At 43.8% G+C, this 27425-nt stretch overlaps 1 protein-coding gene across 1 annotated transcript in view; it reads right to left on the bottom strand.

Annotated features, from left to right (window-relative positions):
- Window positions 1-550: 550 nt before the first annotated feature.
- Window positions 551-27425, bottom strand: part of adamts7 (a disintegrin-like and metallopeptidase (reprolysin type) with thrombospondin type 1 motif, 7) — a 94820-nt gene continuing 67945 nt past the window's right edge. The window contains exon 24 of the mRNA XM_085458984.1: window positions 551-4948. Coding sequence (XP_085315110.1) covers window positions 4806-4948 — 143 coding nt within the window. The 3' untranslated portion in view covers window positions 551-4805. The remainder of the gene's footprint in view (window positions 4949-27425) is intronic.

Genomic DNA, 27425 nt, shown 5'->3' with positions numbered 1-27425 from the left:
TGAATCTTTAAAAATAAAACAAAGTACAGGAATAAATCACTAACAAACTAAAAATAAAAAAAAACCAATAAAAAACAACTATGCAACTAAACGTGGCAGGTATGTAAAGTTCTTTACTCATCTAAATTGTCTGTAAATATAAAGGTTGTACATGTCGAAGTACTGGCTTGTTTTTGCCTTCAAAAATAAGAAGAACTACTAATGAGAATAAATGAGCAAAGGTGTGAAAAACAGAACATTTTATCTTAGTGGTAACAGCAAGGCTGATATCAAACATATATTAGTAAAGTCTGAGTTTCATGCAAGTGTAACCTGAGTTCACCTGTGCCTTCCCTGTTATGACATATCAAAATGTTGTAAAAATACTATGTCTGCTCCAAGATAAACAACTACCATTAGCATGCCCAAATACTACCTAAAGTAGGCCAGGCATAATATCCATTACTTTGAGTTGCGATATAAATAACCCTGGTCTCTAGGCCTAATGTTTCAGTGGTGTTAATTGGCCCCAAAGGCTTTTATGTCAGTGCTTAGTGGTTTTGTCCCATCCTTTACTGGAATCAGACAGATTAGAGTCCTCATCCATTAGCCTGTTGTTTGGTAAAAAATGAAACATGCTCCCTTCTACACACATCAATAACCACCTGGCAGGTTTACCATCTAGGCTTCATTCGTCATGGTTATATCTTAAATTTATCTTAAATGTCACAGTCCTTGGCTCTTTGTCATGATCCGGGCAAAGACTTTTCCCTATACAAAGTTAGGAGAAAAATCATTACATGTGTAATCCAGCAGCATGCTTCAGAGGTATTTCAATGGCCTATTTCAATGGCCTTTGCAGTTACCAAAATTTGGTAACTGCAAAAGTAATTTACGAGTTCTTTCATTTCCCAAGAAGCTGCTGCTTTGAACCACAAGTGAGTCCAGCATTAATCTCGTTGATAGTCGCACAAAACACCAAAACGTTTACATGTTTACTTGATATCAAGTTGGTAAATCTGCCACTGCATACATGTTAATGCTACAGTACTGTGCAAACTTCTCAAGCAACGCCTCATTTCTTTATATTTTGTTAGGAAAATAGGACGTAGGTGCAGCAAACACATGGAAATACAGTATATAAGGCAAAGCCAGTCTGTACCTGTACTCTTGTACAATTAATACATTTTATATTTGGTATGAGCACCTTTATTCTTCAACTGAACTCTTAGGCAAGCTTCCTTCTCATTTCTTTAAGTAGTCTTCTAAGAATAGTTCTCCAGGCTTCTTGAAGGACATTCAAATCTCTTCCTTTTTTGTTCCATTCTGTCAAAAATCATCCCTCACTACACTAAAACTACACTACAAGAAAATTTAGGTGTTTGGAAGCAAATTTTAAAAGGATGAGGGGTAGATCGAGACATTTGCACAGTGGTGTGCAATAACATTAAAAATGTGTCAAACAGAGCAACAAGCAACTAAAAAGCCAGGGGTACACAATAATCCTCTGTAATTGTAAAGTCATCATACATTCTGATGATGTATGAATCTTTGATAATAACAAATATATAAAAACTTGGCATTCACTGGACAGAATTTTAGGTATTACAATTCTTTTCAGCTACACTACATACATATGTAATTTGGTCTTTTTATTGTGATTTTTGACAAAAGGATATAGATATGTGGTGATTTTTCCCCTTTACTCCTTATCATCACTTGTTTAATAGCTTTACAGAAGCTTGCTTATTCGTTTTTAATCATTAGATATGTAAGACCATATATGACGGCACTGAACTGAGAAATCTGAGTTACTTTCCAGTTTCTGAAGAAAGTTTTTAATGAATATGTAATTATCATGAATTCTCATAACAGAACATGGCAATAATTAAACACCTAGAAAAGTATAAAATACCACATATTACTGATTCTTCCACTAATTTACCCTTCTGAATCTATTGTATTATGATGTGCTATGTTATCTTAATTTCCCTCCATTCGACCATTATTTTAATCAAGAGTTATTGTTGACATCAAATGATCCAGTACTCAAGAAGTTAAGGCACTGGGCCTGCCAATACCTGACACAATGTTTTTTTTTGGCTATGTGGCCTCAAGCACCAGGTATTGACTGCAGCTTTTCCTTTTGAAATTTACATTTTACTTTGTAACTTTAAAGTCACAAAGTAAAAGTTTGCTTAAACTGTCCCTTGAAGCGATTGCAGTATAATAATCACAGCATAAAACCTAAGCTTCACATCTCTGCTCGCTTGTCAAAATTTGGAAGAGTATTTGCTATCTTGGAACCAAAGGTGACCCTATTTGAACAGTAGGAACACTATGTTTGCAGGTAAAGCTAGCTAGCTCGATTAGCGTAGTGTATCCATAGATTGGATAACATATAAACAAAATTCTTCGATTTAGTTTAATAAACTGCAGCAGAGACTTCATGTGGGCAAGTTGCTAATTAAATAAAGCCATGCACCGCCATCTGATTATTTATTTTCCACAAAACTTTCACAATAAAGGCTCGATATCCTTTTGAGACTTTCCAAAATAAAAAAGGAAATAAATACAAATTGCGCTTGCAAATTCTGTCAGTGCAGCAACTGTTTCTCTGTGCTGACAGAGGGAGAGCATTTTTTGGTAAAGGTCATTATAAATAGAATTTCAGAGACTAGCTTTAACTTTTTATTGAAATCATTTTTCATGTTCGCATGTGTAAACATTACTGGGTTGCACACATCTCCTAGCCACAACACAGCCACATTCAACATGTCTAAATCCAGAAGTAGCTCCTTCAGTCTTTTCTGGACAACACTGATCAGTTATGAACGGCTGATCTGAATAAACTGGCAGATGTGTCGAGTTCCTCTGTTATCAGGGTCATGTCTGTGGGCTTTTTATCAAAGGCAGCAACTGCTATAATGAATGGTTTATTGCTTATAAGGAGAGCATTTAATGTTACCAGTCTTTGACATTTTTTTAATCTTGATTTTAAGTGCTTTTCAAAGGTGTTTAGACACATTCTGTTTTCAGTAAACTCTCTTAATCAACTAAATTCATCATGCTTCAGAAGAGAAGTGCCAAAAACACAAGCACAGGTCTTTGGTAAGCCATCTTTTTTCATGACCTTCAGGATTTTCCCACCTATTTGTCTTCTTCCTATCCACAGAAAAACTGAAGGCTAATATGCATTCTCTTGTTTCCATTTAACTGAAAACCACAATCAAATGCAGATTTTGTGATGTAACCAAAACTACCAGTTGCAAGATAAATGCAGAGAGTGGGGGCGTGGTCACTAAACAACGGTGGCCTTCATAAGTCATGATAAATGTTAAAGGTGTAGGATTTGAAAAGAATGAAAATATTTCTGAATTTTTAACAGCCTGCATTGGTAGGAGAGCACATTTATAGCATGTCTAAACCTGAGAGCCAAAACACCCACAAAAAATTAGAAATATAGCTGGTTAAAATAAACTGAAATCACACTTTAAGGGACAGGGCTCTGCAAACAGTCAGTTATTTGTTACTTAGAAAATATGCACCACTTATTTTTTCTTTATGACATCTGTACCACTTCATGCTGTATGTAAAACCACAGTGAGAGCTATATCCTGTCGGTTCTAACGTGTACAGTCTCCGTTGCTGTCCAAAAAATTAAAGCACTGTACCAGCCATAAAGATACAATAAATGAGTGGTTTGTCTATCCGGTTGTTCAGTCTGACGTCACTAGCCGTGTCTGGGTCTAAACTCCGCTGCAGGTCCATATATCAAACGATCACCATGGCATTACTGAGAGTTGAAAAACTGTCTAAAGTCTTTCATCTGTAATAAAATGATCAGCGTTCTGCTCTACCAGGTGTAACAATTGAGTATAACATCCAGGCATCCATGAAAACGGAATTTATGACATTTAACGGAGTTAGAAGTTAGCAGGGAGTTAGCTCGCTAGCTTCTATCTAAATACAATATAGCATGTCCTGACTGCGGGGTTTTGGAAACAAATTAAAACGTACAGCTCTGTTATCACTTCCAACATAAATGAAGACAGAAAACTAAACAGCAGTGACGTTTGTAGGGTTACTGAAGTTTGGCTAGCTGGTATATAATGATGTGCTACGTGACCGCTAGCGACACAGCTATGTTAGCATAATATAAACAAGCTAACTTTTTTTCCACTCAATAAAAGTTAACGTGAGTGTTCTCGGTGGTCAGGAACAAATGTAATCGCATGGCAGGATGCTGTAAAAGGACCAAACTTCAGCCAGGAGAACAACTGAGATAATCCATCCACAATACGAGGTTAGTCATTCATATACTGCTGCATGGGCTGGGCTGTAGTTACATCCTAAGGTTTTAAAAACTGAGCTTAAATAAATGATTAGCGGTAATAAAAGCCGAGGGAGGTCAACAGTGATCACTGACTGTTTTAGGAGCTTTTTGAGATCAAATAGAAGAAAATACATAACATTAAACATGTTAACAACACAAAAGCCATATTAAACGCAGACTACTTTAGACCCGGAAGTAGGATTCGTCGCGTCATCACTGAACAACCGGATATCTAAAAATGCATCATACTGCTGGCTACATTGATTGGATACTCCCATGTCTAATGTAACAAAGAAATGTGCAGCAAACAAATATTTACAATCTCGCTACTTTGCTTGTTCAATTTCATCAGCACAAACATGCAGAGTCCAGGTGTGTGTAAGATTCATAACCAGTCCGTAGTTCAGAAAAAGGGCTCAGATTGTTGACTTTTAATGATGATTAGATTACATCACTCAGTGGTACAATCAGTGTGCTTGTGAGCTGCACCTTAGCTGCGAGGCCTGCTGAAGTGGGAGTGCTGGCTGCAGGATTTACAGCACTGTGCTTGTACGTTGGGGAGGTGGCAACGGCCGAGCCATCGAAGTGTCTGACAGAAACGAAATGTCAGCCGATCGTGGAGACAGACTGTTCCTGTGTAGGTGAGAAGCAAACAGAGGTCACACACGCAAAGGTTAAATACAGACCTCATTCGGGACACACAAAGTCACATTTACTGACAATTCAACAAGCTGATATATAAGTAAGCAAGACCCCCTGAAATGACACATAGAGTGGATACAAAAGGGGATTAATAAAAGGAATCAGTAATTTTAATTTGTTCTTAAGTACAGGAGAAATAGTTTAACCTCGATTCTGAACTCAGAAGTATAAAACACGAACCAGAGCTCTTTGAGAAAGAAATGTGGAGATGAAATCAACTAGCGGCGTCGTGTGATCTCGTAAATGCCTGCTTTTAAGCATCAAAAGCACAATAAGTGTATTAAGGCAACTCTTAACACTAACGTGGGACTTCAAGTAAAAACACAGCTTTATGTCTACTTAGGAAAATTAACTTTTTTTCAGCTCCAGATGTAATTATTGCCTAGCATTAGTCCGTGCTTTCGTAAGCATATTTCTAATATATTTAAAGACTGGGATCACATTTTCCACAAAACAATCGGACTTTGAGGTGTCTGAGATGTAAGCTGATAAATCCTGAAAGAATGTTAAAAAAAAACATCAGTGTTGTCAATCCAAACTAATGGTCTTTTTATGCTGGAGAAATAGTTGATCAGCGGTACTCATGTGCCCCTTTATTAACACTAATTCTAGTGCTCAGTGTTGCTGTTGCATTGTCTTCATTTGTTTTAGACAAATTAAGAGTTTCCTGTGACTGTGCTAAAGTACTTCTTGCACCAGACCCTTAGATATTCTAGACCCAGTGCATATTGTCAGAAATTCTTATTTCATCCACCAGCAAGGCACCCTTATACCATTTCCTACATTTTGTTTCTGTCTACTCTCTATATCTATATCCTGTCCAAAAAAGGCTAAAAATGCCCCCAAAATAAAAGACTGGGATTGTTTGTGACTGAATGTGGTTAAGTTGGCAATTATATCCCATTTGCTATGTGATAAAACAGCAGTTAGCTTTGATAGAGAAACTTTCTAAATCTGCTTCCATCTACATATACAGAAATTCATCACACAAAATCCCTCCGCAGTGATGTAGCTGCTGGAGGATGGCAGGTAAATGCGCCTCTGTTTAATGACACTTTCATATAGAAATCTAGCCCGAACACAACGCTAACTAATGCCCCTATCGAGATGCAGACTGACTCAGATTGATTGCAACATTTTGACAATCTGTCTGTGTTTATAAATTAGAAGCTGAGCTCCATTTCATGTGATGACATCTGACGACTTTGTATAAGCAGGAAAAAAAATAAAGATGGATCTCACACAATGGAGCTGTATTAAGCACAGAGTTAGCATGGAAAGGAAGAACATTGACCAAAAAAAGGAATGTGTTTACCTACTTTAGCCTGTGAAGAAAGCTTTAAAGTGATAAATGGACCGGCATTTGCATAACAGATTTCTACTGCTAGTGTGCACTGAAAGCACTTTTATAATGCAAGTTACACTTGATTGTTGTGCGCACACGGTCATACCAGTGGATGCATGGGTAACATTTTTTAAGAGCATCTGAGGAGCTGGGTTTTTTCTGCCTACCCTCCTTTTTTAAACACCCACCACTGCTGAAAAAATATTAAGGAGGAGAGGGACGAAAAAAGAAAAGCAGAAAGAAAACAGCCCACACACCGCTGCTGAAATCTCCGTTTTGGTGGTTAATATCAACATTTTGGAGCAACAAAGGCAACTATTAATGGCTTAAACAGACAAAAATATTTCAGTGCTGTAGATCCTCCGCCTTTGAGCCCATCCCCTCAATCGAGATGACTACAGAGGGAAAGCAGATGTTAAAGGCAAATGTGAAAGGGGGGAAAATGGTGTTAGATAAAAATCACCATTGCTTACTCAATATATTTTTATATATCGAGGTGGCCTATCAAGATAAAAATGTTACTTTTTCTTAACAACACACTGTACTAGTCTGTACTCTAAATATGGTTATACTATTTAAACATTTTCTCTGCATAATATAAACCTAAACCCACCGCTCGAGGTTCTCAAAACTCTATGTAGAATTTGCAATGTCACTCAGTTCAGTTCACAGCTGCCTCTCAGTGCACAGTATTTCCTGTTTACTGCGCCTCTCTTTCTATTCCTCTTTCTGTAAAGAATAATAAACAACAAAAGAGAAGAGTGGGACTATGGGACTCTTCAGTTATATGTATTTTTTCACGGTCTGTGAATGCAGGCTTTGGTTGGATGACAGTCTGCAGTGGATGTGTCTCTGCATCTGTGAGCTACTATCTATAAACTGTACAGACATAGATATTCTAGAAATATATTTATATTATAAAGCTAGTGACAAATAAAAAGATAAAAATGAAAATAAGAGTTGAATGACCTAAAATATATAGAACTAAAACATTTCACATATAATAAATAAATGGAATAAAAGTTGGTATTTTTTTTATTATTATCACTTTATTAAACAGTGAAAGTTAACAACAGTTTTGCATAATGTAGCAAAAGCAACGTTCTGAATCTGTTGGACTTTAAATGACAAACTTTCTTTCACCACTGACAAACAGCTATTTGTTTAAATTAGTTTGGGGTAATTATGTTTTTGACACTTATGGGAGAATTAGAGCCAAGCTGGGAAAAAAGATTATCTTTTAAATTTCATTTGCATATTAATTTCAGTTCTCAGTTTTCATTTATTTAGGGCTTTTTCTGTGCACTTTGTCAAGGACTCACTCTTGTTTAGCTCTGAAAGAGATGCCTGCCAAAAACAACATTATGTGACAAGTGAACCAGAACACTAGTTATGCCTTCAATATTGTCATTTTCTACAGTACTAGTGCAGTTGCAGTTACACTGAGATTGTGTGTGGATATTTTACATTCTCGCGGCCGCCTGACCTCCCACATCTTCTCATTACCAAACACCCGCTGAGTCTGAAGTAAATCTGATGAACGAGCGATTACAGTTCTCTCTGTAACACCACCGATGATGTCGATGTCACAGCACAAGAGATTTTGATGACGATGCCTGATTGCATTGGGCTCCCAGGAACATAAAAAATAGTTTTTATTCAAATGCCATAAAGTTTGAAACACATGAGGGAACCGTTGTCCTACATTGTGATTTCAAATTGAAGACTTTTTTTCCTCTCACGTCAAATGAAGAAACGGAAAATGTTTCTGCTTGGTCTGTGGAGTTCAACGGCAGCTGGAGAATCGTTTCATGTTTTTGTGGCCTCCAAACTCCTCCACTGGTGAATGATATACCATTTCAGTAAAGTATGCATGCTCTCTGAGGGGCATGTGGGCTGCTAGTTTGCAGATGAAATTGAGGAGCGGACCCCACTCCCACGCCCTGCCCCATATATGGCACTTATCTATTATGTACTCCAAGTTTCGGTATTTGGATTTTAATTTTCAGTAAAATATGACAGATATTATGAAACCAAGACAGATACTTTTGCATGCAAAAAGTTATATGAAAACTTCATTAGTATCCTGCATTAACTCTGTGCTTTGGGAATGTTTGTCTGCAGACAGACGCTTAGACTGTATGTAGGTCATGCATCTGCTTGACCTCCCACTATTCTCCCTGTGGCCTTTCCCAGACAACATGCACAGACTGCAGAACTTATGTCACAATGTTGCTGTGCTGGCCTACAAAATCCCTCTGCCCTGCCCTGAAGATACAACAAACAGCAAACAGCACATGTCTACTGAAGCAACAGTCCAGCATTACTTCAAAATGAACTCGAGACTGACAGATCCCCATCCAAAGACCAGCACCCTCTTATTTACCTAACATTATAATTGTTGCTGCTGTCATAGGCAACTCTCGCATTTAAGTTCATTTTATTAGATAGTTAAGGTTAAAACAATAAGTAGGTGAAATAATAAATAAATAGTAATTCATGTTTTGTTGATTAGATTTATATGTTTAAATGTGTTATTTGTGCTAACTGTGCAATTAGGATGGAACCTTTTCTATAGTTCCGTCTGTTGTTGCAAAGAGGGCTTTTTTTGGCTGTCACACTCAGCAAGCTAATTAAGAGAAGAGCCGCGAGGTTTGCACGTCTACAGAAAGTTATAAGAGAGTGCTTTTTTGGAACTCCCCACGATGTAAAGATGAAAGTTTATTCCCTTTGAGTAGGGCTGAACGATTATGGAAAATAATCTAATTGCGATTTTTTGCCCCAATATTGCGATTGCGATGCGATATGCGATTATTTTTTAAGGTCTTTGTCTTCTGTATTATTAAACAAAGACAAGCAATACATCATATAGTATGGCCAATACTATATTACATTAATTTTAAACTGTTCTTTCCTGGAAGACAGACCTCTGTTATGATGACATGAGGTGATGCATGAATTGATGACTGACATTTTTATTTAACTTCTTCAATCACAACAGTATATTTGAACATACACAATAGTTTATTTTTAGCTTACAAACATCTGAGCATAAAGTGCTGACAAGAAACCCTGGTGTAAACATTAAAATGAAAGTCAGTACAATGTGCAGATTGCAGAAATATATATAAAAAAAAAAAAAATCTGTGGCTTTACCACACTCAGTTTTTCGACATCTGTGAACTACTAGACAGTCATTCAATTAAAAAATAATATTAAATAAATAAAACTAATAAATAAAAAATACACACATCTTACTGATCTCTGCAGTCAGTAACATTACACATAAAGTGCAAACATAATAGCAATTGTATAAACACACACACAAACACGCCTTTAAAGTTTAAAGGCGTGAAATTGGACGGTCTAGCCTTCTGAATCAGAAGGCTAGTTCTGATTAGCGTCACCGCTGTCTCGGTGGAGTTTAATAAACTCGGCCGTCTGCTTCTTGCTATCTAAAATATAACCAGACACTGGTGTAAATTCTCGACTGTCTCATACTTCTGTTTAATAAGTTTTCTGTTTGACGTTTAGTCAGCTGTGTGAAAACCAAGGAGGAACCCACCCGGGGGATTAATAAAGTTTTATTTTATCTAATCTAATAACTTTAATCTCAGCCAAACCGATTTACTCACGAACAAACAAAACACTGAAAAAAGCCCAACAATAACATTTTTAGGTTGTCTAAGTGACTTATATATTACGTTTAACCCGAGCAGCGAAACTCCGCGGTGATCTGAAAATGATGTGCCGGGAGTTGTGCCGTTCTCGGCCGCATCAGTAACCCTCGAGCTCCCGGCTAGCTGTCGAGCTGGTGGGTAGCAGACGCCTCTGAAAACGTCGAAGCACTTTTGCAAATATGGGATATCTTGATAAACCGAGCAGATATTTGATGTTTACACAACTACTTTCTCGCCTGAAAATATGTTAAAAGTTTATTTTGTGACCCTGAAAGATTAGTATGAGTAATTTTAAAACTCAGTAGCGGCCGCCATTGCTGGAAACTGGAGTTTGGCTGGGCCGCGCTATGAATTCTGGGATATGGTAGTAATTTGGACAGCCTTCGGCGCGTCGCTGTGACGTAATCGGTCTACAAATGCGGCCTCAGGAGGATGCAGCCCATGAATTTGGACATGTCCAGAGTATAATCGCAGCCTTTGCGGTTAGAAAATTGCACTTGATCATGTCGCGATATTATCGCAAATGCGATATATCGTTCAGCCCTACCTTTGAGTGAGGCCAATGAGATAAATGTTTTATTTTGTTTATTATCGTTGTATGTAAATACGCGAGTGTTGCGTGATATTCCAGTGCAATTACCGCAGTTTGAGGTGTAATGTGTACTTTATTGATCATTTTGTTGGAATGTCTCATCAGATATAACACTTAAGGACTTTATTAAGAATATTCATTTAAGTTTGTATTTCTTTTAGTTCTGATGGCATTCTATCGGCTGTGGTGGACATCATTACATGTTAAGGCATGTCGCAGAATCCTCCTGTCCAAAATAAATGTCAGGTTAAACGCAAAGAACAAGTTGAGCTTTAATAAGACTCGAGGGGAGTAACAATAATAGCTAATCTCTCTGAAAGAAGTGGTGTGCCATTTAAACAGACAAACAAAACCACAAGAAATATAACCTGCAGGCTGTCAATACTTAATGAAAACAAAGCGGCAATTAATGTTTATGCTTACAAAAAGTAAATGAAAGAAAAATCTCCAGGTTTAAGTGTAAATTATGATCCTACTTCAGGCTACACTCATACCTTGAAGTAGGCCTTATATCTTGGGTTGCTTTGAAGTTGTGATCGTGCAAAGCACAAATGCAATTCACTTATGACAACATGACAATAAATAAATAAATAAAGTCAAGATGAGAGAAGTGTCTTAAAAAATTGGCAAAACTGTGTCACTGACTCCGTGCTAGATCTAGATTTCACAGAAAAATATCTATTTCTAGCACATCATCAATCTGCTGCCACTTTTATCAACAAGAGCACAGTGAACCCTGAGAGGCTGACAGAAGAATGTTTGAAATTAAAATGTAAATAAGCTGTTTAATAACCAGCAGATTACCCGTAAAAGTACACTATAGATGGCATATATGGAACTTAAATAAATAAATAAATGGGAAAAAAAAGTACATGTGTAAGTTTTTGATGCATCACATACAGATTTCTAATGTTCTGCTTACAGGTAACGTTCATTTTAATGCTATACTGTGGAGGTAAACACAGACGACACGAGAGCTCTCGATAAACACTGCTCGTTTATTACTCATCACCACAGAACTGAACACTTTTCCTCCAAAACACAGCAACAACACTTCCTGAGAACTGGGTGTGAGTGGAGCCCTCCAGTGGTCCACCACACATGCCCCCCCCGAACACCCAGTAGGGTCATCCCCTAGTCCAGAACCCTTGCTTTAATTAAACGTCCAGAACGGCTGAACCGGGGAGGTGGAGAGCTGGCGGAGGGGAAACGAGCCTGAGGGCCAGGCTGGCACGGGCGGTTAGGAAAAACTGAAGGTAGCTCGGGCCCCGCCAGGTGGGGGGCGCTCCCAGAGGAAGAAGCAGGGTTGTCCAGTCCAGTGGAAGGCGGGCGGCCACGGCGGGGGCCTGAGCCGGCACCACCTGGTCATCCAGAAGCACATGTGCTGGTTTAAGTCTGTCAATAGAAACAGCCTCCTGCCGACCCCCAAAATCCAAAAGGAAATGCTTCCGGCCCGGTTGAATAACCCGAAAGGGGCCGTCATACAGTGGACGCAGCGGAGGCCTATGAGCGTCATGCCTGACAAAAACAAACTGCGAAGAGTCCAACGACCTCGGAACAAAGGTGTCAGGCACACAATGGTGCACTGGGCCAGGAAGAGAAAACGAGTCTCTTGGGGGACGGAGAGATAGCACGGAGGGAGCGAAGCACGGGGGTGGGCTCTCAGGCAAGAATTCCCCGGGGACCCGGAGGGGCTGACCAAGGACAAGTTCAGCCGGGGAAACCCCAAGGTCTTCTTTAACCGCGCAGCGCAACCCCAGTAAAACCCATGGAAGGCGGTCAACCCAGTTGCCATCTGTGAGAGAAGCGCGGAACGCGGCCTTAAGCGACCGGTGGAAATGTTCGCACATCCCGTTGGCTTGCGGGTGGTACGCAGTGGTGCGGTGGACCTTGACCCCCAGGCCGGGGGGACCGAAACGCGAAACCCACGTTGACAAAAATGCCCTGGCCACTGCTGCTGCTGTAGTGGACGCCAGAGGCACTGCCTCAGGCCAGCGGGTTGTGCGGTCCACTACAGTCAAAAGGTGCGTGAAACCTTGTGACTGCGGCAGAGGACCAACCAGATCCACATGCACATGATCAAAACGCCTCCCTGGAACGCGGAAGGATTCGAGGGGCGCCTGTGTGTGCCTATGGATCTTAGCGCGTTGGCATGGGATGCACGCGGCTGCCCAGTCTTTCACCGATTTACGAAGGCCCGGCCAAACGAACCTAGAGCTGACCAGCTTGACCGAGGCCCGGACGCCTGGATGAGAGAGGGCGTGTACGGAGTCGAAAACGCGACGACGCCACGAAAGGGGAACTACAGGGCGTGGACGGCTGGTGGAAACATCGCAAAGCAGGCTAGGCCCGCCGTTCCACAAGGGTCTGTCCTCCAGTACAAGGCCCGTTTGCGCAGACCGAAGGGCAAGGACGTCCGGGTCGGCCTGTTGGTCAGCGGCCATAGCCTCAAAGTCTATGCCAACATAAACAGGAGAAACCAGCACGCGGGATAGACAGTCAGCCACGCAGTTGGACTTACCAGCCACGTGCTGAATGTCCGTTGTGAACTCGGAAATGGCTGCCAACTGGCGCTGCTGGCGCCTGCTCCACGGATCAGAGACCTTGGACATCGCGAATGTCAAAGGTTTATGATCGACGTACGCGGTGAAGCTCCGACCCTCGAGAAAAAAACGAAAATGCCGTGTGGCGAGGTGTAGGGCCAGCAACTCCCTGTCAAAAATGCTATATTTGCGCTCACTGTCTCTAAGCGTGTGACTAAAAAAAGCGAGCGGTTGCCAGACACCGGAGACCCGCTGTTCTAACACTGCGCCCACTGCCACGTCCGACGCGTCGGAGGTCAACGCAATCTCCGCCGACGGAAACGGGTGGGCCAGCAGGGCGGCGTTTGCCAGCGCGGTCTTGGCCCCAGAAAATGCCTGGATGCGTTCAGGGAGCCAATCAATCGGGTCCTTAGCTGTTTTACCCTTCAAGGCAGCATAGAGAGGCTGCAGCAGGTGCGCAGCTCTGGGGAGAAAGCGGTTGTAGAAACTGACCATCCCCAAGAACTCCTGCAGCGCTTTAACGGACGCAGGACACTGAAAAGCCGAAACGGCCCGGACCTTGTCTGGCAACGGAACCACACCGTCAGCGGAAATGCGGTGGCCCAAGAAATCCAGAACCGGCAAGCCGAACTGGCACTTGGAGGGGTTGACGATCAGGCCGTGTGCCGCCAAGCGCTGGAAAACCTGATGCAGATGGGACGCATGCTGACTCTCAGAGCAGCTGGGCACCAATATATCGTCAAGGTACACGAAGACGAAAGGCAGCCCACGCAAAACGGAGTCCATCAACCGCTGAAAAGTCTGGGCGGCGCCTTTCAGGCCGAACGGCATGCGCAAAAATTCAAACAGGCCGAAAGGGGTAATAACGGCAGTTTTGGGGACGTCTTCGGCGCGCACGGGAACCTGGTGATACCCCCGCACCAAGTCAATTTTAGAAAAAATCGAGGTGCCGGCGAGGTGGGCGGAAAAATCCTGGATGTGGGGAATGGGGTAACGGTCATTCTCCGTGACATTATTCAAACGGCGAAAATCCCCACACGGCCGCCACCGACCGTCTGACTTGGGCACCATGTGTAGCGGAGAAGCCCAGGCACTATTCGAGCGCTGCACTATGCCGAGGCGCTCCATTGCGGCAAACTCTTCCCGAGCGACGGAGAGTTTCGCGGGGTCGAGGCGGCGCGCGCGTGCGAACACCGGGGGACCGACCGTCGGAATATAATGTTCAACCCCGTGCTTCGTTGCCGTGTTCGAGAAATTAGGAACAGTCAGTGAAGGGAACTCCAAAAGCAAACGCTGAAAAACATTCCCTGAAGTCACTAAATTAGCCCGATTCAGGGGCTCGATGGCGCGAGTGAAACAGGGCATTGAAGAAAAAGACAGTGCATCGATTAAGCGTCTGTTAGCAACATCGACCAGCAGTCCGTGGGCACAAAGAAAATCAGCGCCCAAAATAGGTACAGAGCTAGCGGCAACAACAAAGGTCCATTGGAAATCCCGACCATGAAAACAAACAGTCACGAACCTTTCCCCGAACGTTGCGATGGGAGAGCCATTAGCCGCAATAAGCTGCGGTCCGCAGCCTGCTGCTAAACTGTCGGCTCCGGACGGGGGAAGGAGGCTCTTCTGGGAGCCAGAGTCGACCAGGAAACGTCTCCCAGAGCGCGAGTCTTCTATGAAGAGCAGTTTTTCTTTGTCGCGGCCGCTACAGCGCGTTGGCGGGGTCCATGTCCCAGGGTCGAAAAAGCGCAAGGCTGCAGGCAGCGGCGCGCTCCGGCGCCAAAACGCTGATGGTAGAAACAGAGGTCCCGTCCGTGGTGTCGCTGTGCCGCGATCTTTGCCGTCAGCGAAGGATCGGGTACGTCGTGGCAGGTCAGCGGGGAAGTGGAAGGCGCCGCCGGCGAGGCTGGAACTAGGTCGTGATCGTGGAAAGTGCGGGTAGCCAGGAGAATACGATCCGCGTCCTCAGCCAGGGAGCAATAATCCTTCGTGCCCAGACGCGGAGAGTTGGCGAGGCCGGCTCTCACGGCCGCCGGCAGCTGTCGGAGGAAGATGTGGGCGAAGAGGAATCCCCCGTCATCCGGTCCGAGAAGGGATAGCATGTGCTCCATCAGTTCGAGAGCCGTACCGCCACCCAGGCCTGAGAGGGAGAGGAGCTTCTCGGCTCGCTCTGCGTCGGTGAGGGCATAGCGCCGAAGAAGCAGCTCCTTAAGGGCGGCGTACTTCCCTCGGGTGGGTGGGTCCCGGAGGAGAGTCAATGCACGACGGGTGGCTAGCGGGTCGAGAGAAGCCACCACATGGTGATATTTCGTGTCGTCAGCCGAGATGCCACGAAGGGCGAACTGAGCCTCCACATGCACGAACCACGACGGGGGATCGTGAAGCCAAAAGTCCGGCAGCTCGAGCGCCACAGCAAACGTAGCTGCAGCCGGAGGCAGAGAGCTGGCGGCTGCTGATGCATCCAGAGCGGAGTCGGCGCCACCATCGGACTGCAGCATGTTCGAGTCAGGGGTCACCAATGTGGAGGTAAACACAGACGACACGAGAGCTCTCGATAAACACTGCTCGTTTATTACTCATCACCACAGAACTGAACACTTTCCCTCCAAAACACAGCAACAACACTTCCTGAGAACTGGGTGTGAGTGGAGCCCTCCAGTGGTCCACCACAATACGTCTGTTTTGTGAGGGCATATCCTCGAGGATTTTTTAAGCTACTTCTGACAGTACTTGATGAGCTCATACAATCTGGTTGACCTCACCAAAATTAGACTTGAGATGTATAGCGAGTTCAGTAACAAAAACCTGACATATTCAATAAAAGAAAAAAACAGTAAAAAAAGTAAAATTTGATTATTGACGTCCAAGGAAAACATCCATATTAATTCTGCAGTCAGAGTTCATGATCAGGACTTCAGAGCCTCTGCTGTGGTTAAGGTTGTGTGTGTGTGTGTGTGTGTGTGTGGGGGGGGGGGGGGGGGTGTGTACGGTAGACTGAGCTCTTAAAAAGAGCATAATTAACAAATCCAAAGGGAGAAAATGCCACGCTGATTTTGTCCCAACGAATGCATCCCTGCTTCTAAAACACGTGTAATGTCCATGTGAAGGATGACCTTGCATCAATTTCATCTCATCTTGGTGAGACGCACCCACTGCTTCCTAGTAGGATATTAATGACACACAGCCTCGGTAAATTGTCTGGCATACAGGACTCAAAATATATCTTGGTTTCACGCAGCTCCACACATGTTTTTACACGTTTTTATGCCACAGCACAGCGCATTCACAGTGAAAGTCAAAGGGTTTTTTTTCTTCTTCATCTTCCACTCCACGTCTCATTGGATTTTAATTAGAGAAGCTTTTGGAAATCATGAACTGAAATCAATCATGAAAAAAAAAAGGGTTTGATTTTTTGGTTTGATTAGACCGTCTGTTAAAATATCACAGTGATAAATTGACATGAATCCAGATTTCGTAAAATTTCAGATGGCTTGTTGTCTAATTCATATCTGAAAAGGTTCCCGCGCTTCCCCATCACTGACCACGCGAACGCACACCACACCTTTGAATTTGTGGCTGGAATTTAATGATCGTAAATCTTATAGAATAGAATAGAATACTTTTATTTGTCAATTTCTTCAAATGTACTTGCCATACAAAGGAATTGAAATTACGTTTCACACTGTCCCATGCGTAGACATTGACAACAATAAGGTGCAGATGCACAACAAAAACAGCCCTAACAATAAAGTAATAAATAGTAATATAATAATATAAATAGTGCTAAAAGAAATACTAAAAATATATATATAGTTGCAGGTGTGTGCAATTGCAATGCAAGTCAGGAATGTTTTCAGTTCTTGGTTCAGAGAGTGTTTCTTTGTTGGAGAGTGTGCGTGGGTGAGGGGGAGTAGAGTCCAATCTGTCTTCCTATACTTCTGCCAATCTGGTGATTCTGCTGGCTGGGAGTCGGGAGGGAAGAGAGTTCAGCAGTCTCACAGCCTGGTGGATGAAGCTGTTGGTGAGCCTGGTAGTGCGGGAGTGGAGACTTCTGTATCTCTTTCCAGAGGGCAGGAGGCTGAACAGACAGTGCGCGGGGTGGGTTGCATCGTTGACAATTGTGATGGCTTTGCGGGTGAGGCGAGTGGTGTAAATGTCTTGCAGGGAGGGGAGTGGTACACCAACTATCCTCTCAGCTGTTCTCACAATGCGTTGTAGAGCTTTTCTGTTATAGTCAGTGCAGCTACCGCCCCACACAGTGATGCAGCTGGAGAGGATACTTTCAATAGTGCCTCTGTAGAATGTAGTCAGGATGGGTGGTGGAGCACTTGCCCGCTTGAGTTTGCGCAGGAAGTAGAGGCGCTGTTGTGCTTTCTTGGCCAGTGATGCTGTGCTGGTGGTCCAAGAGAGGTCCTCACTGATGTGCACCCCCAGGAACTTGGTGCTGCTCACCCTCTCCACCGCAGCGCCGTCGATGGTCAATGGGGGGTGACAGGTGTGGCCTCTCTGGAAGTTGACAATAATCTCCTTGGTCTTACTGACATTTAGCAGGAGGTTGTTGTCTCTGCACCACGTGGTCAGGAGCGCAACCTCTTTCCTGTAGTGGGTCTCATCGCCCTTGATGATGAGCCCCACCAGCGTTGTGTCGTCCGCAAACTTCACAAGGTGGTTGGAGCTGTAGGTTGGTGTGCAGTCATGTGTCAACAGGGTGAAGAGCAGAGGACTGAGCACACAGCCTTGTGGAGCCCCCGTGCTCAGGGTGATGCTGTTTGAGACCTTGTTGCCCACACGCACCGCTTGAGGCCTCTGGCTGAGGAAATCCAGCAGCCAGTTGCAGAGGGAGGTGCTGAGGCCCAGTCTGTCCAGTTTACAGATGAGTTGTTGTGGTATTATGGTGTTGAATGCTGAGCTAAAGTCTATGAACAGCATTCTCACATATGAGTCTTTCTTGTCCAGATGAGTTAGGGCTGGGTGGAGGGCAGAGCAGATTGCATCCTCTGTGGATCGTTTCGCTCTGTATGCGAACTGGTGTGGGTCCAGGGTGGGAGGTAGGGTGGATTTGATGTGTGACATGACTAGTCGTTCAAAGCACTTCATAATAATGGGTGTCAGTGCCACGGGGCGGTAGTCATTGAAACAGGCTGGGGATGGTTTCTTTGGCACAGGTATGATGGTGGCAGTCTTGAAGCATGATGGGACAGTCGCTTGCCTCAGGGAGGTGTTAAAGATGTCTGTGAAGACATTCTTCAGCTCCTCTGCGCAGTCTTTCAGCACACTACCAGGGATGTTATCTGGACCCGCTGCTTTCCGGGTTTGATGGTGATGAGTGTCCTCTTCACGCTGGCAGCAGACAGGCACAGAGGCTGGTCGTGTGGAGGTGGTGGTGTTTTCTGTGGGCGTGTGTTGTTCTGTGCTTCAAATCGTGCAAAGAAGCTGTTCAGGTTGTTGAGCAGAGTGGTGTCGCTCTCACAGCTACGCGCTACAGGCTTGTAGTCTGTAATAGTGGGGAGGTTATCTTGTGTGTGTAGTCCTGTTTCGCTTTCCTGATGCCACGGGACAGGTTGGCTCTCGCTGTTCTCAGGCCTATTTCATCCCCAGCTCTGAAGGCCTTGTCTCTGGCCTTCAGCAGCCTGTGGACATCTCCTGTTAGCCATGGCTTCCGGTTGGCTCGAGTTGTGATACTTTTCACCTGTGTTACATCATCAATGCATTTGGTGATGTATGAGCTCACCGTGTCTGTGTACTCCTCGATGTCTATGATATTATTGTAGGTGGCTGCTTCCTTGAATATGTCCCAATCAGTTGACCCAAAGCAGTCTTGAAGAGCAGAGGTGGCCTCCTGTGGCCACACTCTTACCTCTTTCATAACAGGTTTGATGACCTTCACTCTCTGTCTGTATGCTGGCATTAGCATAACAGTGAGGTGATCAGAGGTGCCGATGTGGGGGAGGGGGATGGCTTTGTATGCTCCTTTTTCCTGTGTGTAGACCAAGTCCAATATGTTGTCTCCCCTTGTTGGAAAATGTACATGCTGATGAAACTTTGGGAGAACAGTTTTAAGATCAGCATGATTAAAGTCTCCTGCGAGGATGATGAAACCGTCTGGGTGTGCTGTTTGTTGTTCACTGATGGCCTGATACAGTTCGTTCAGCGCCGCATTTCTATCGCTGTTGTTGCTAGATGGAGGTATATAGGTAGCGACCAACAAGATCGAGCTTACCTCCCTGGGCAAATAGAAAGGGCGACACTTCACGATCATGAACTCCGCCAGTGATGAGCAGTGTTTGCGTACTACAGTGGCATCCCGACACCACTCGTCACGGATGTAAACACAGACCCCGCCACCTCGGGTCTTGCCTCCGTCTATGAGAGCCCTGTCGGCTCTGTAGCATGCTAGCTGCTCCAGTTGTATGGCCGAGTCCGGAATGTTGTCATTAAGCCATGTCTCGGTGAAAACTAGCACACAACAGTCACTTACTTTGCGATTCGCTGATCTCAGAAGTCGTATGTTGTCCATTTTATTGTCCAGAGATCGAACGTTGGCTAAGAGGATCGATGGTATGGCTGGGCGAGTTGGCTTAGCCTCAAGCCTGACTCGGACTCCTCCGCGCTTGCCCCGCTTCCTTGTCCTAGCGCACCGCTTTCGACGCCTCCTTGCCCGGGGAGGGTTAGCAGGCGAGTCCGGTGAGTTGCTAGGCCAGCTAGCAGGCTGTCGCAGAAGTCCTATCTCCCTTAGCATCTCAACGTTAGTGTTCAAAACTTGGCAAATCTTGCTTCTCCGAATGTGTAAGAGAGCCTGACGACTGTACACATATTCCGACGTGGACTGGCGAGAAACACTTGCAGAAAGACACTTACTTGACGAACAAAACATCGCATTTTCGGGAGAGCGTGAGGTCGCTGCGTCTACACGCGCCGCCATTTTTTTATTGTAAAATCTTATCTTAAGAGATAAAATATATAGATCACTGAAACGCGTCTCCTCCATCGCTTTACATTTCTGTCACGCCTGGTCCCCTGTTAGCAAGAAATGTTTATGATCTATGTCCAGTTTATATTTGTGATCACTCTCGCTTTGCTGCAGCGACTGAATGGCACTGAATTAATACCCGTCTCTAAGCTCTGATGTGGAGTGATACTTCAAGTGATTAGACAGGAGAACTGCTTTATGTCACAAGAAATGGGCTCATTTGAACAGATGCAAAAACAGTGGTGCAAGGTCAGACTTAAATCCATTAAAATCTATTATACTGCACACTCCGAATATTTTTTTTGTTCATCATCTTCAGTATTTCCTTCAATATCATCTGTTTAAAAAGGTCATGACTGAAGCTTTGCTGCTTTTATGTTTCCTTGGTGATCCTAATAATTGTTTACAATAACATCCTTTAATGTCATATTTAAAAAAATATCATAAGTCAACATTTAAAGTGTAGTATCATTAGGTTTTCTCCACTTCATGTTAGCTAGCACACAATGAGTCACTGGTTTTAGTTTGATATGCTATAATTACACCCTGATAACGACTGTGTTTAGTCTGTTCCTTCCCATTCCATGCAAGGCCACCTGGGTTGGCTGGAAGACTGTTTACTGTCTCAGCTGAACTCTGGACACGTACACACATACATATACACTGATATGCACACACTCATCCCCACTACCTTTCCAAACGCCTTCGATGCTTATTCCCTTCCGATGCTGCATCCTTTACCCACCCCTGTTGCTTGTCATGTGTTTCTTTGGTGTATTAAGAGTTTTTTCATGTGCTTTGTGCAGAGGTGTTTTTTTCTGTTCTCAAACTGATCTCCCTGCTGGAGCTCAGTCTGGGGGGAGTTATTTTTTTCTCCTTATCTTTCCTCGTGTGGTGCATTTTCCATTGTTGTACCTCTCTGACCTGTCTTCCCCACGTGATGTTTTGTGTAATGTATGTATGGTCGGAGGGTAAGATGGCGCCGCCATTGCGTGCAATAGGTCGGCAGCCTTATGAAATTTCCCCTTGTGGGACTAATAAAGGTATATCAATCAATCATGTGCGCTAGGAGCTGAGATGTTCCTGCTCTGTACTCCAACACCCTGACAGGGCATTAATCAGCTCAAACAGGCTTTATTGACAACAGGGAGGAAAAAATAACCTTTGCCACCATCTGATTACCTTATTCCAATGAAAATCCACAAACACATTATTGACTGTAACTGAGGGTGAAACACAAAGCTAACATGGCCAAATATTTGCTGCCACGTTACACAAGCCTCAAATATTTATCATTACACTTTTACTCCTCTGTGCTCTCAAAATGTCAGCAAAGATGGCATTCAGACTCCAACAGGCTGCCCTCTGAAGAACACTGTGATTTCATTTCTGATATATACAGCAGAAATGCCAAAGAACTGCTGTGGCCCAGATCAAAACAACTGAAAGTAAACGTGCAACGGGTGATTGTTTAATGACAGAAGACACGCATGTAAACAGGAGATGTAGTAGTGATGGACAGTCTTTGGAGGTTAGTGCCTTTTATAAAAGCGTGTTCTACACTAAACACCTTCAGCGCTACTGTTATAGCATAACCAGGTGTGAGTGGGCATGCTTCACCTCACAGGTACACACTGAATAGTTGGGAGTGAGAGAACCACTTATGTTATAAAACGGCTGCTATACCTCACTCTGTGTAGGTGACTTTCGTCTACAATCACCTACAGTAATGAGAGGCTATTGTAGAGCCAGAATGTACTTAATAAAAAAGATCGAAAGTGAAAACTTTGATCCAACAAGAATGAGTAAAAAAAAAAAAAAGATGATGCACAGCCAGCAATTCTCCAGTTTTGAATGGAAGCTTTGAATGTAAATATCTCCTTCTTGGCTTCGTTTGAAAAGGAAGTTTCAGTTCATCTTGTGCGTGCCCGGTTAACAAAGAAGGCCTTTCAGGCTAACGTACTCAGTCTTTCCACTTATTTTGTGATGTGGCACCATTAAAGAAACGCTGATAGATCCTCTGTTGCAACGGTTTTTTGTAGATTTGCTTCGATATCACCTTGTATATCGAATGTAGCATCATGTAGCATCATGATGCTAACGGAGTCGTGGCTAACATCGCTAACTCCGGACACAAGCGTGACACTACCGGGATTCCAGCTGCTGCGAGCGGACAGGACCAGAGACAGCGGTAAGAGGAAAGGAGGGGGACTGGCAGTTTTTGTGAACGACAGATGGTGTAACCCTGGGCACATCACTGTAAAAGAGCAACTCTGCAGCAGAGACATTGAGCTGTTAGCCGTTAGCATGCGTCCGTACTACCTGCCCCGGGAGTTCTCGCATGTTATCGCGATAACAGCGTATGTCCCCCCCTCGGCCAACGCGTATGCAGCCTGTGACTCTCTCCACTCTGTGGTCAGCAGACTGCAAACACAATCACCGAGAGCCCTTCTCATAATATCAGGGGACTTCAATCATGCCTCACTGGACTCCACACTGCCCACCTTCACCCAGTATGTGACCTGCCCAACCAGAGTCAATAAAACACTGGACTTACTGTATGCCAATGCAGAAGAGGCATACAGTTCATCACCTCTCCCTCCCCTGGGCAGATCTGATCACAACCTGGTGCACCTTGTCCCTGTGTATGAGCCCTTAGTGCGCAGGGAGCCACCAGCCACCCGCACAGTACAGAGATGGTCAGAGGAGAGCGAGGAGGCTCTTAAGGATTGTTTTGAGTCGACTGTGTGGGAGGTGATTTGTGATGACCACGGTGAGGACATCGACAGCCTTACTACATGCATTACTGACTATATAAACTTCTGTGTGGATAACACTGTACCTACCAGGACTGTACGGTGTTTCTCCAACAACAAACCTTGGATTACCCCAGAAATTAAAACCGTCCTCAAGCAGAAGAGGAGGGCCTTCAAATCCAGAGACAAAGAGGAGTTGAAAAGGGTGCAGAGAGAGCTGAGGGGACTGATAAGGAATGGGAAGGAGAGCTACAGGCAGAAGATGGAGAACCAGCTTCAACAAAACAACGTTGGTGAAGTCTGGAGAGGCCTCAGAACCATCTCGGGCCACAAACAGCAGAACTCTCTGCCTGGGAGGGATGTGAGATGGGCAAATGAACTGAATCATTTCTTCAACAGATTTGACTCAGCCATGAGGCAGTCTGCAACATCGGCTGCAGACTCACCCACCCCCACTGCTGCTGTTCCACCTCAGACACTTCACACCTCCTCTATTCACCCTGCTCACTCCCCCCCACCCCCAACAACAGCATCCAATACACACTCAACACAAGGCTCCAGCCTGTCTCTCTCAACCACCCAGGTTAGGAGGGAACTGAGGAGGATTAATGGCAAGAAGGCAGCGGGTCCAGATGGCATCAGCTCGAGGGTCGTCAGGTCCTGTGCGGACCAACTGTGTGGGGTGATGGAGCACCTCTTCAACCTGAGCCTGAGGTTGGGAAGAGTCCCACAGCTCTGGAAAACCTCCTGTGTTGTACCAGTGCCAAAGACTTCACGCCCCAAGGACCTCAACAGCTACAGGCCGGTGGCTCTGACATCCCACCTGATGAAGACCCTGGAGCGGTTGGTCCTGGCTCAGCTTCGGCGCCTAATAAGCTCATCACTGGACCCACTTCAGTTTGCCTACCAGCCTGGCATTGGAGCGGATGATGCCGTCATTCACCTCCTACATCGTTCCCTCGCTCACCTGGAGACCGCTGGAAGCACTGTGAGAATCATGTTCTTTGATTTCTCCAGTGCCTTCAACACCATTCTTCCCTCGGTTCTAAAGGACAAGCTGGTGAACTCTGGAGTGGACCATCACCTCACTACCTGGATCCTGGACTTGAGGTAGTCCAGGATCCAGGTAGTGAGGTGATGGTCCACTCCAGTGAGGAGTGAGGTGAGGTGACCGACCACAGTATGTGAGGACTCAGGGCTGTGTGTCGGACAGGGTCGTCTGCAGTACGGGGGCCCCACAGGGAACGGTTCTGGCTCCGTTCCTCTTCACCATCTACACTGCAGACTTCTCCCACAATTCCACCCAGTGCTTCCTGCAGAAGTTCTCTGATGACTCTGCAATAGTCGGCCTCATCACTGATGGGGACGACAAGGAGTACAGAGGTCTGACCCAAGACTTTGTGGACTGGTGCCAGCTGAACTACCTCCAGATCAACGCCAGTAAAACCAAGGAACTGGTGGTAGACTTCCGCAGGCACAAGCATTCTCCACTGCAACCACTGAACATCCAAGGTATGGACATTGAGGCTGTGGACAGCTACAGGTACCTTGGTGTTCATCTGAACAATAAACTGGACTGGACTCATAACTCAGACGCCCTCTACAGGAAAGGGCAGAGCAGGCTGTACCTGCTGCGGAGACTCAGGTCGTTTGGAGTGGAGGGCCCACTCCTGAAGAAATTCTATGACTCTGTTGTGGCTTCTGCTATCTTTTATGGCGTGGTCTGCTGGGGCGGCAGCATCTCTGCTGGGGACAGGAAGAGACTGAACAGGGTGATCCGAAGGGCCAGCTCTGTTCTAGGATGCCCTCTGGACCCAGTGGAGGTGGTGAGTGACAGGAGAACGGCGGCTAAGCTGTCATCCCTGATGGACAACATCTCCCACCCCATGCAGCAGACTGTGACAGCACTGAGCAGCTCCTTCAGTGGGAGACTGCGGCACCCACGGTGTGGGACGGAGAGATTTCGCAGGTCTTTCCTCCCCACTGCTGTCAGACTCCACAACAAAGACTTTAACTGAACAAACACACACATCCACACATGTGCAATAACACTAAGTGCAATAATCCTTTCTGTCATCGTTGTATTTTTACTCAGTTGTATATAGTATTTGTATTTGTATTCTATTTTTATCTTATTGTATATTTATTTTATTTTATTCTACTGTGTATAGTATTTTATTTTATTCTATTCTGTACAGTTGTGTACTGTATTTATTCTTGTTGTATTCTAGTTTTTGCCTCATAACTTTTGCACTGTCCACTTCCTGCTGTGACAAAACAAATTTCCCACGTGTGGGACTAATAAAGGTTATCTTATCTTATCTTATCTTATCTTATCTTATCTTATATTATTTTGTACTATAAATAACAATTGTAATTGAATTTTATTATTATTTTCATCACTATTTTGATGGCACAATACAGGTGGGAAATTGAGCCAGCTATCTAGCCACGCAAGGCTCAACTGCGAGAAACAGACATCACATAAAACTAAGTCACCCACATCACTGGGTTTGTTTTCTTTTAACCCCTTATGCATTTTGTTCCGCCTTAATGTCACTGGAGATTATGTCGGAATTACAATCTTAACTCATGCTGAAGCTCCACGTAATTGCCATTTTAACCAGTACCCTCACACCCAGAAGAAGAAGCAGTGGTGGATGCTAGATTTGAATTTCATGTAAATTACACATTATTTCTGTCTGATCACGTGTTGCATATGAGTTTGTTCTGTCACAATACATGACGCAGACCTACATTTTGCCATTTGGCGTGCAACTACTGTAAAAAAGCTGATTGGTTCAGCTGGAACAAGAGAATCGTTGCTTTGGAGCGCTTTTAAAAAAAATCATAATATGACATTTTGAGTAATTCAACATGTTTAGAACCAATTATTTGCTATCAAACACAAAAGGAAACACACCAAAAAACAACCCACATCTGCTTCTTAATCAGTTTCCTCTACTTATTTAAAATATCAGATTAGCTCGGGACTGGAGCCGATCACACAAAGATATTTAATGGCTGCAGGACATTGGCAGTGTGTTTTGATCATTCTTAGTTAATATTTCTTTTGTTCATCATCTTCAGTATTTCCTTCAATATCATCTGTTTAAAAAGGTCATGACTGAAGCTTTGTTGCTTTTACGTTTCCTTAGTGATCCTAATCATTGTTTACAATAACATCCTTTAATGTCATATTTAAAAAAATATCATAAGTCAACATTTAAAGTGTAGTATCATTAGGTTTTCTCCACTTCATGTTAGCTAGCACACAATGAGTCACTGGTTTTAGTTTGATATGCTGTAATCACGTGCACTACTCAATAAACCAGTACTATGCTAATAAAAAAAAGGAGCTGAGATTTGATGTTCCTGCTCTGTACTCCAGCACCCTGACAGGGCATTAATCAGCTCAAACAGGCTTAAAATTGAATTAACACTGACATATAATATTTAGGGAAGGTTTAAAAAAAAATCCTGTCTTAGTGAGAACAACTACACTTGCTGGCAGCAGCAAAATATAAATCTGTTAATCCTCACAATCTTTTTAATTTAATCTTTTTAATTGAACCGTCTGCAACAGGCGCGCAACAGTCTTTAAGTGCTCTTTGTAATCATTGATTATCACAATAATTCTGTTAGTGTGTTACATAAATAGAGGATTAGCTGGATAATCATTAAAATAAACATAAACACACATTATGCAACACTTAATTCCAAAATAGTTGGGGCACCGTGTAAAATGTAAATGGCAACAAATGGATGATTTGGAAACCTCCTGAGAGCAAATTTTAATCACAATCGAAAACATGGTTAAAGTGAGACATTTTACTATTTCATACATAATTTCAGCTCATTTTGAATTTGGCAGTAATATATCCCAACAGGGTTCACTGTGGCATACATAAATGCAGGTTAAACCTTTATTGTGCAGACAAGCAGCCAAAGGTGAACACAATCCAGAAATGCTGTCGTCTTCTCTAGAAAACCATTCTGTCATTAGTTATTTTTATGTTTTTACACTTTTTTAAATTCTGAAAACATGGATGGAAAGAGACCATCTGGCTTGTTCTCAGGCAACAGTCCCTATGACATTTGCAGTTTACAAAAGGGCCATCAGTGCTAAAAGGTATATAACGGCTTTAGAGGAAAATATCCTCCATAATGTCTTTTTCCAGGGAAGGCTGTGTGCGTTTAAGCTAGACAAAGCTAAACAAAAGTGCCTGCTGCAGCTATCGTGGCACGGCTTGGCAGCAGAAGACTCCAGATTCGGAGCATCATGATACAAATAATACGACAAAGAAGACACGGGACTGTTTAGCAGCAAGAATCCTCTATCAAACAAGAGTGGACCAACATTCATCTCCAAAACTCCAGCAGCTGGTCTCCACAACTCCCAGATGTTTACCGACTGAGGGGAGATGCTTAAAATGGCACATCTTCTTAATTTAAACACTGACTGTTTTATATGTTGTACTGTGGACAACATATAAGATTCGGCTTTTATTTACATTTTTTACAG

The sequence above is a fragment of the Copadichromis virginalis genome, linkage group LG1 (assembly GCF_057382275.1).
Source record: "Copadichromis virginalis isolate Kocher_CV1m ecotype Utaka linkage group LG1, C_Virginalis_male_GT1.1, whole genome shotgun sequence".
In the NCBI taxonomy this organism is placed as follows: Eukaryota; Metazoa; Chordata; class Actinopteri; order Cichliformes; family Cichlidae; genus Copadichromis; species Copadichromis virginalis.
Note: the sequence above shows the minus strand (reverse complement) of the source record. Positions and strands in the feature narration are given on the sequence as shown.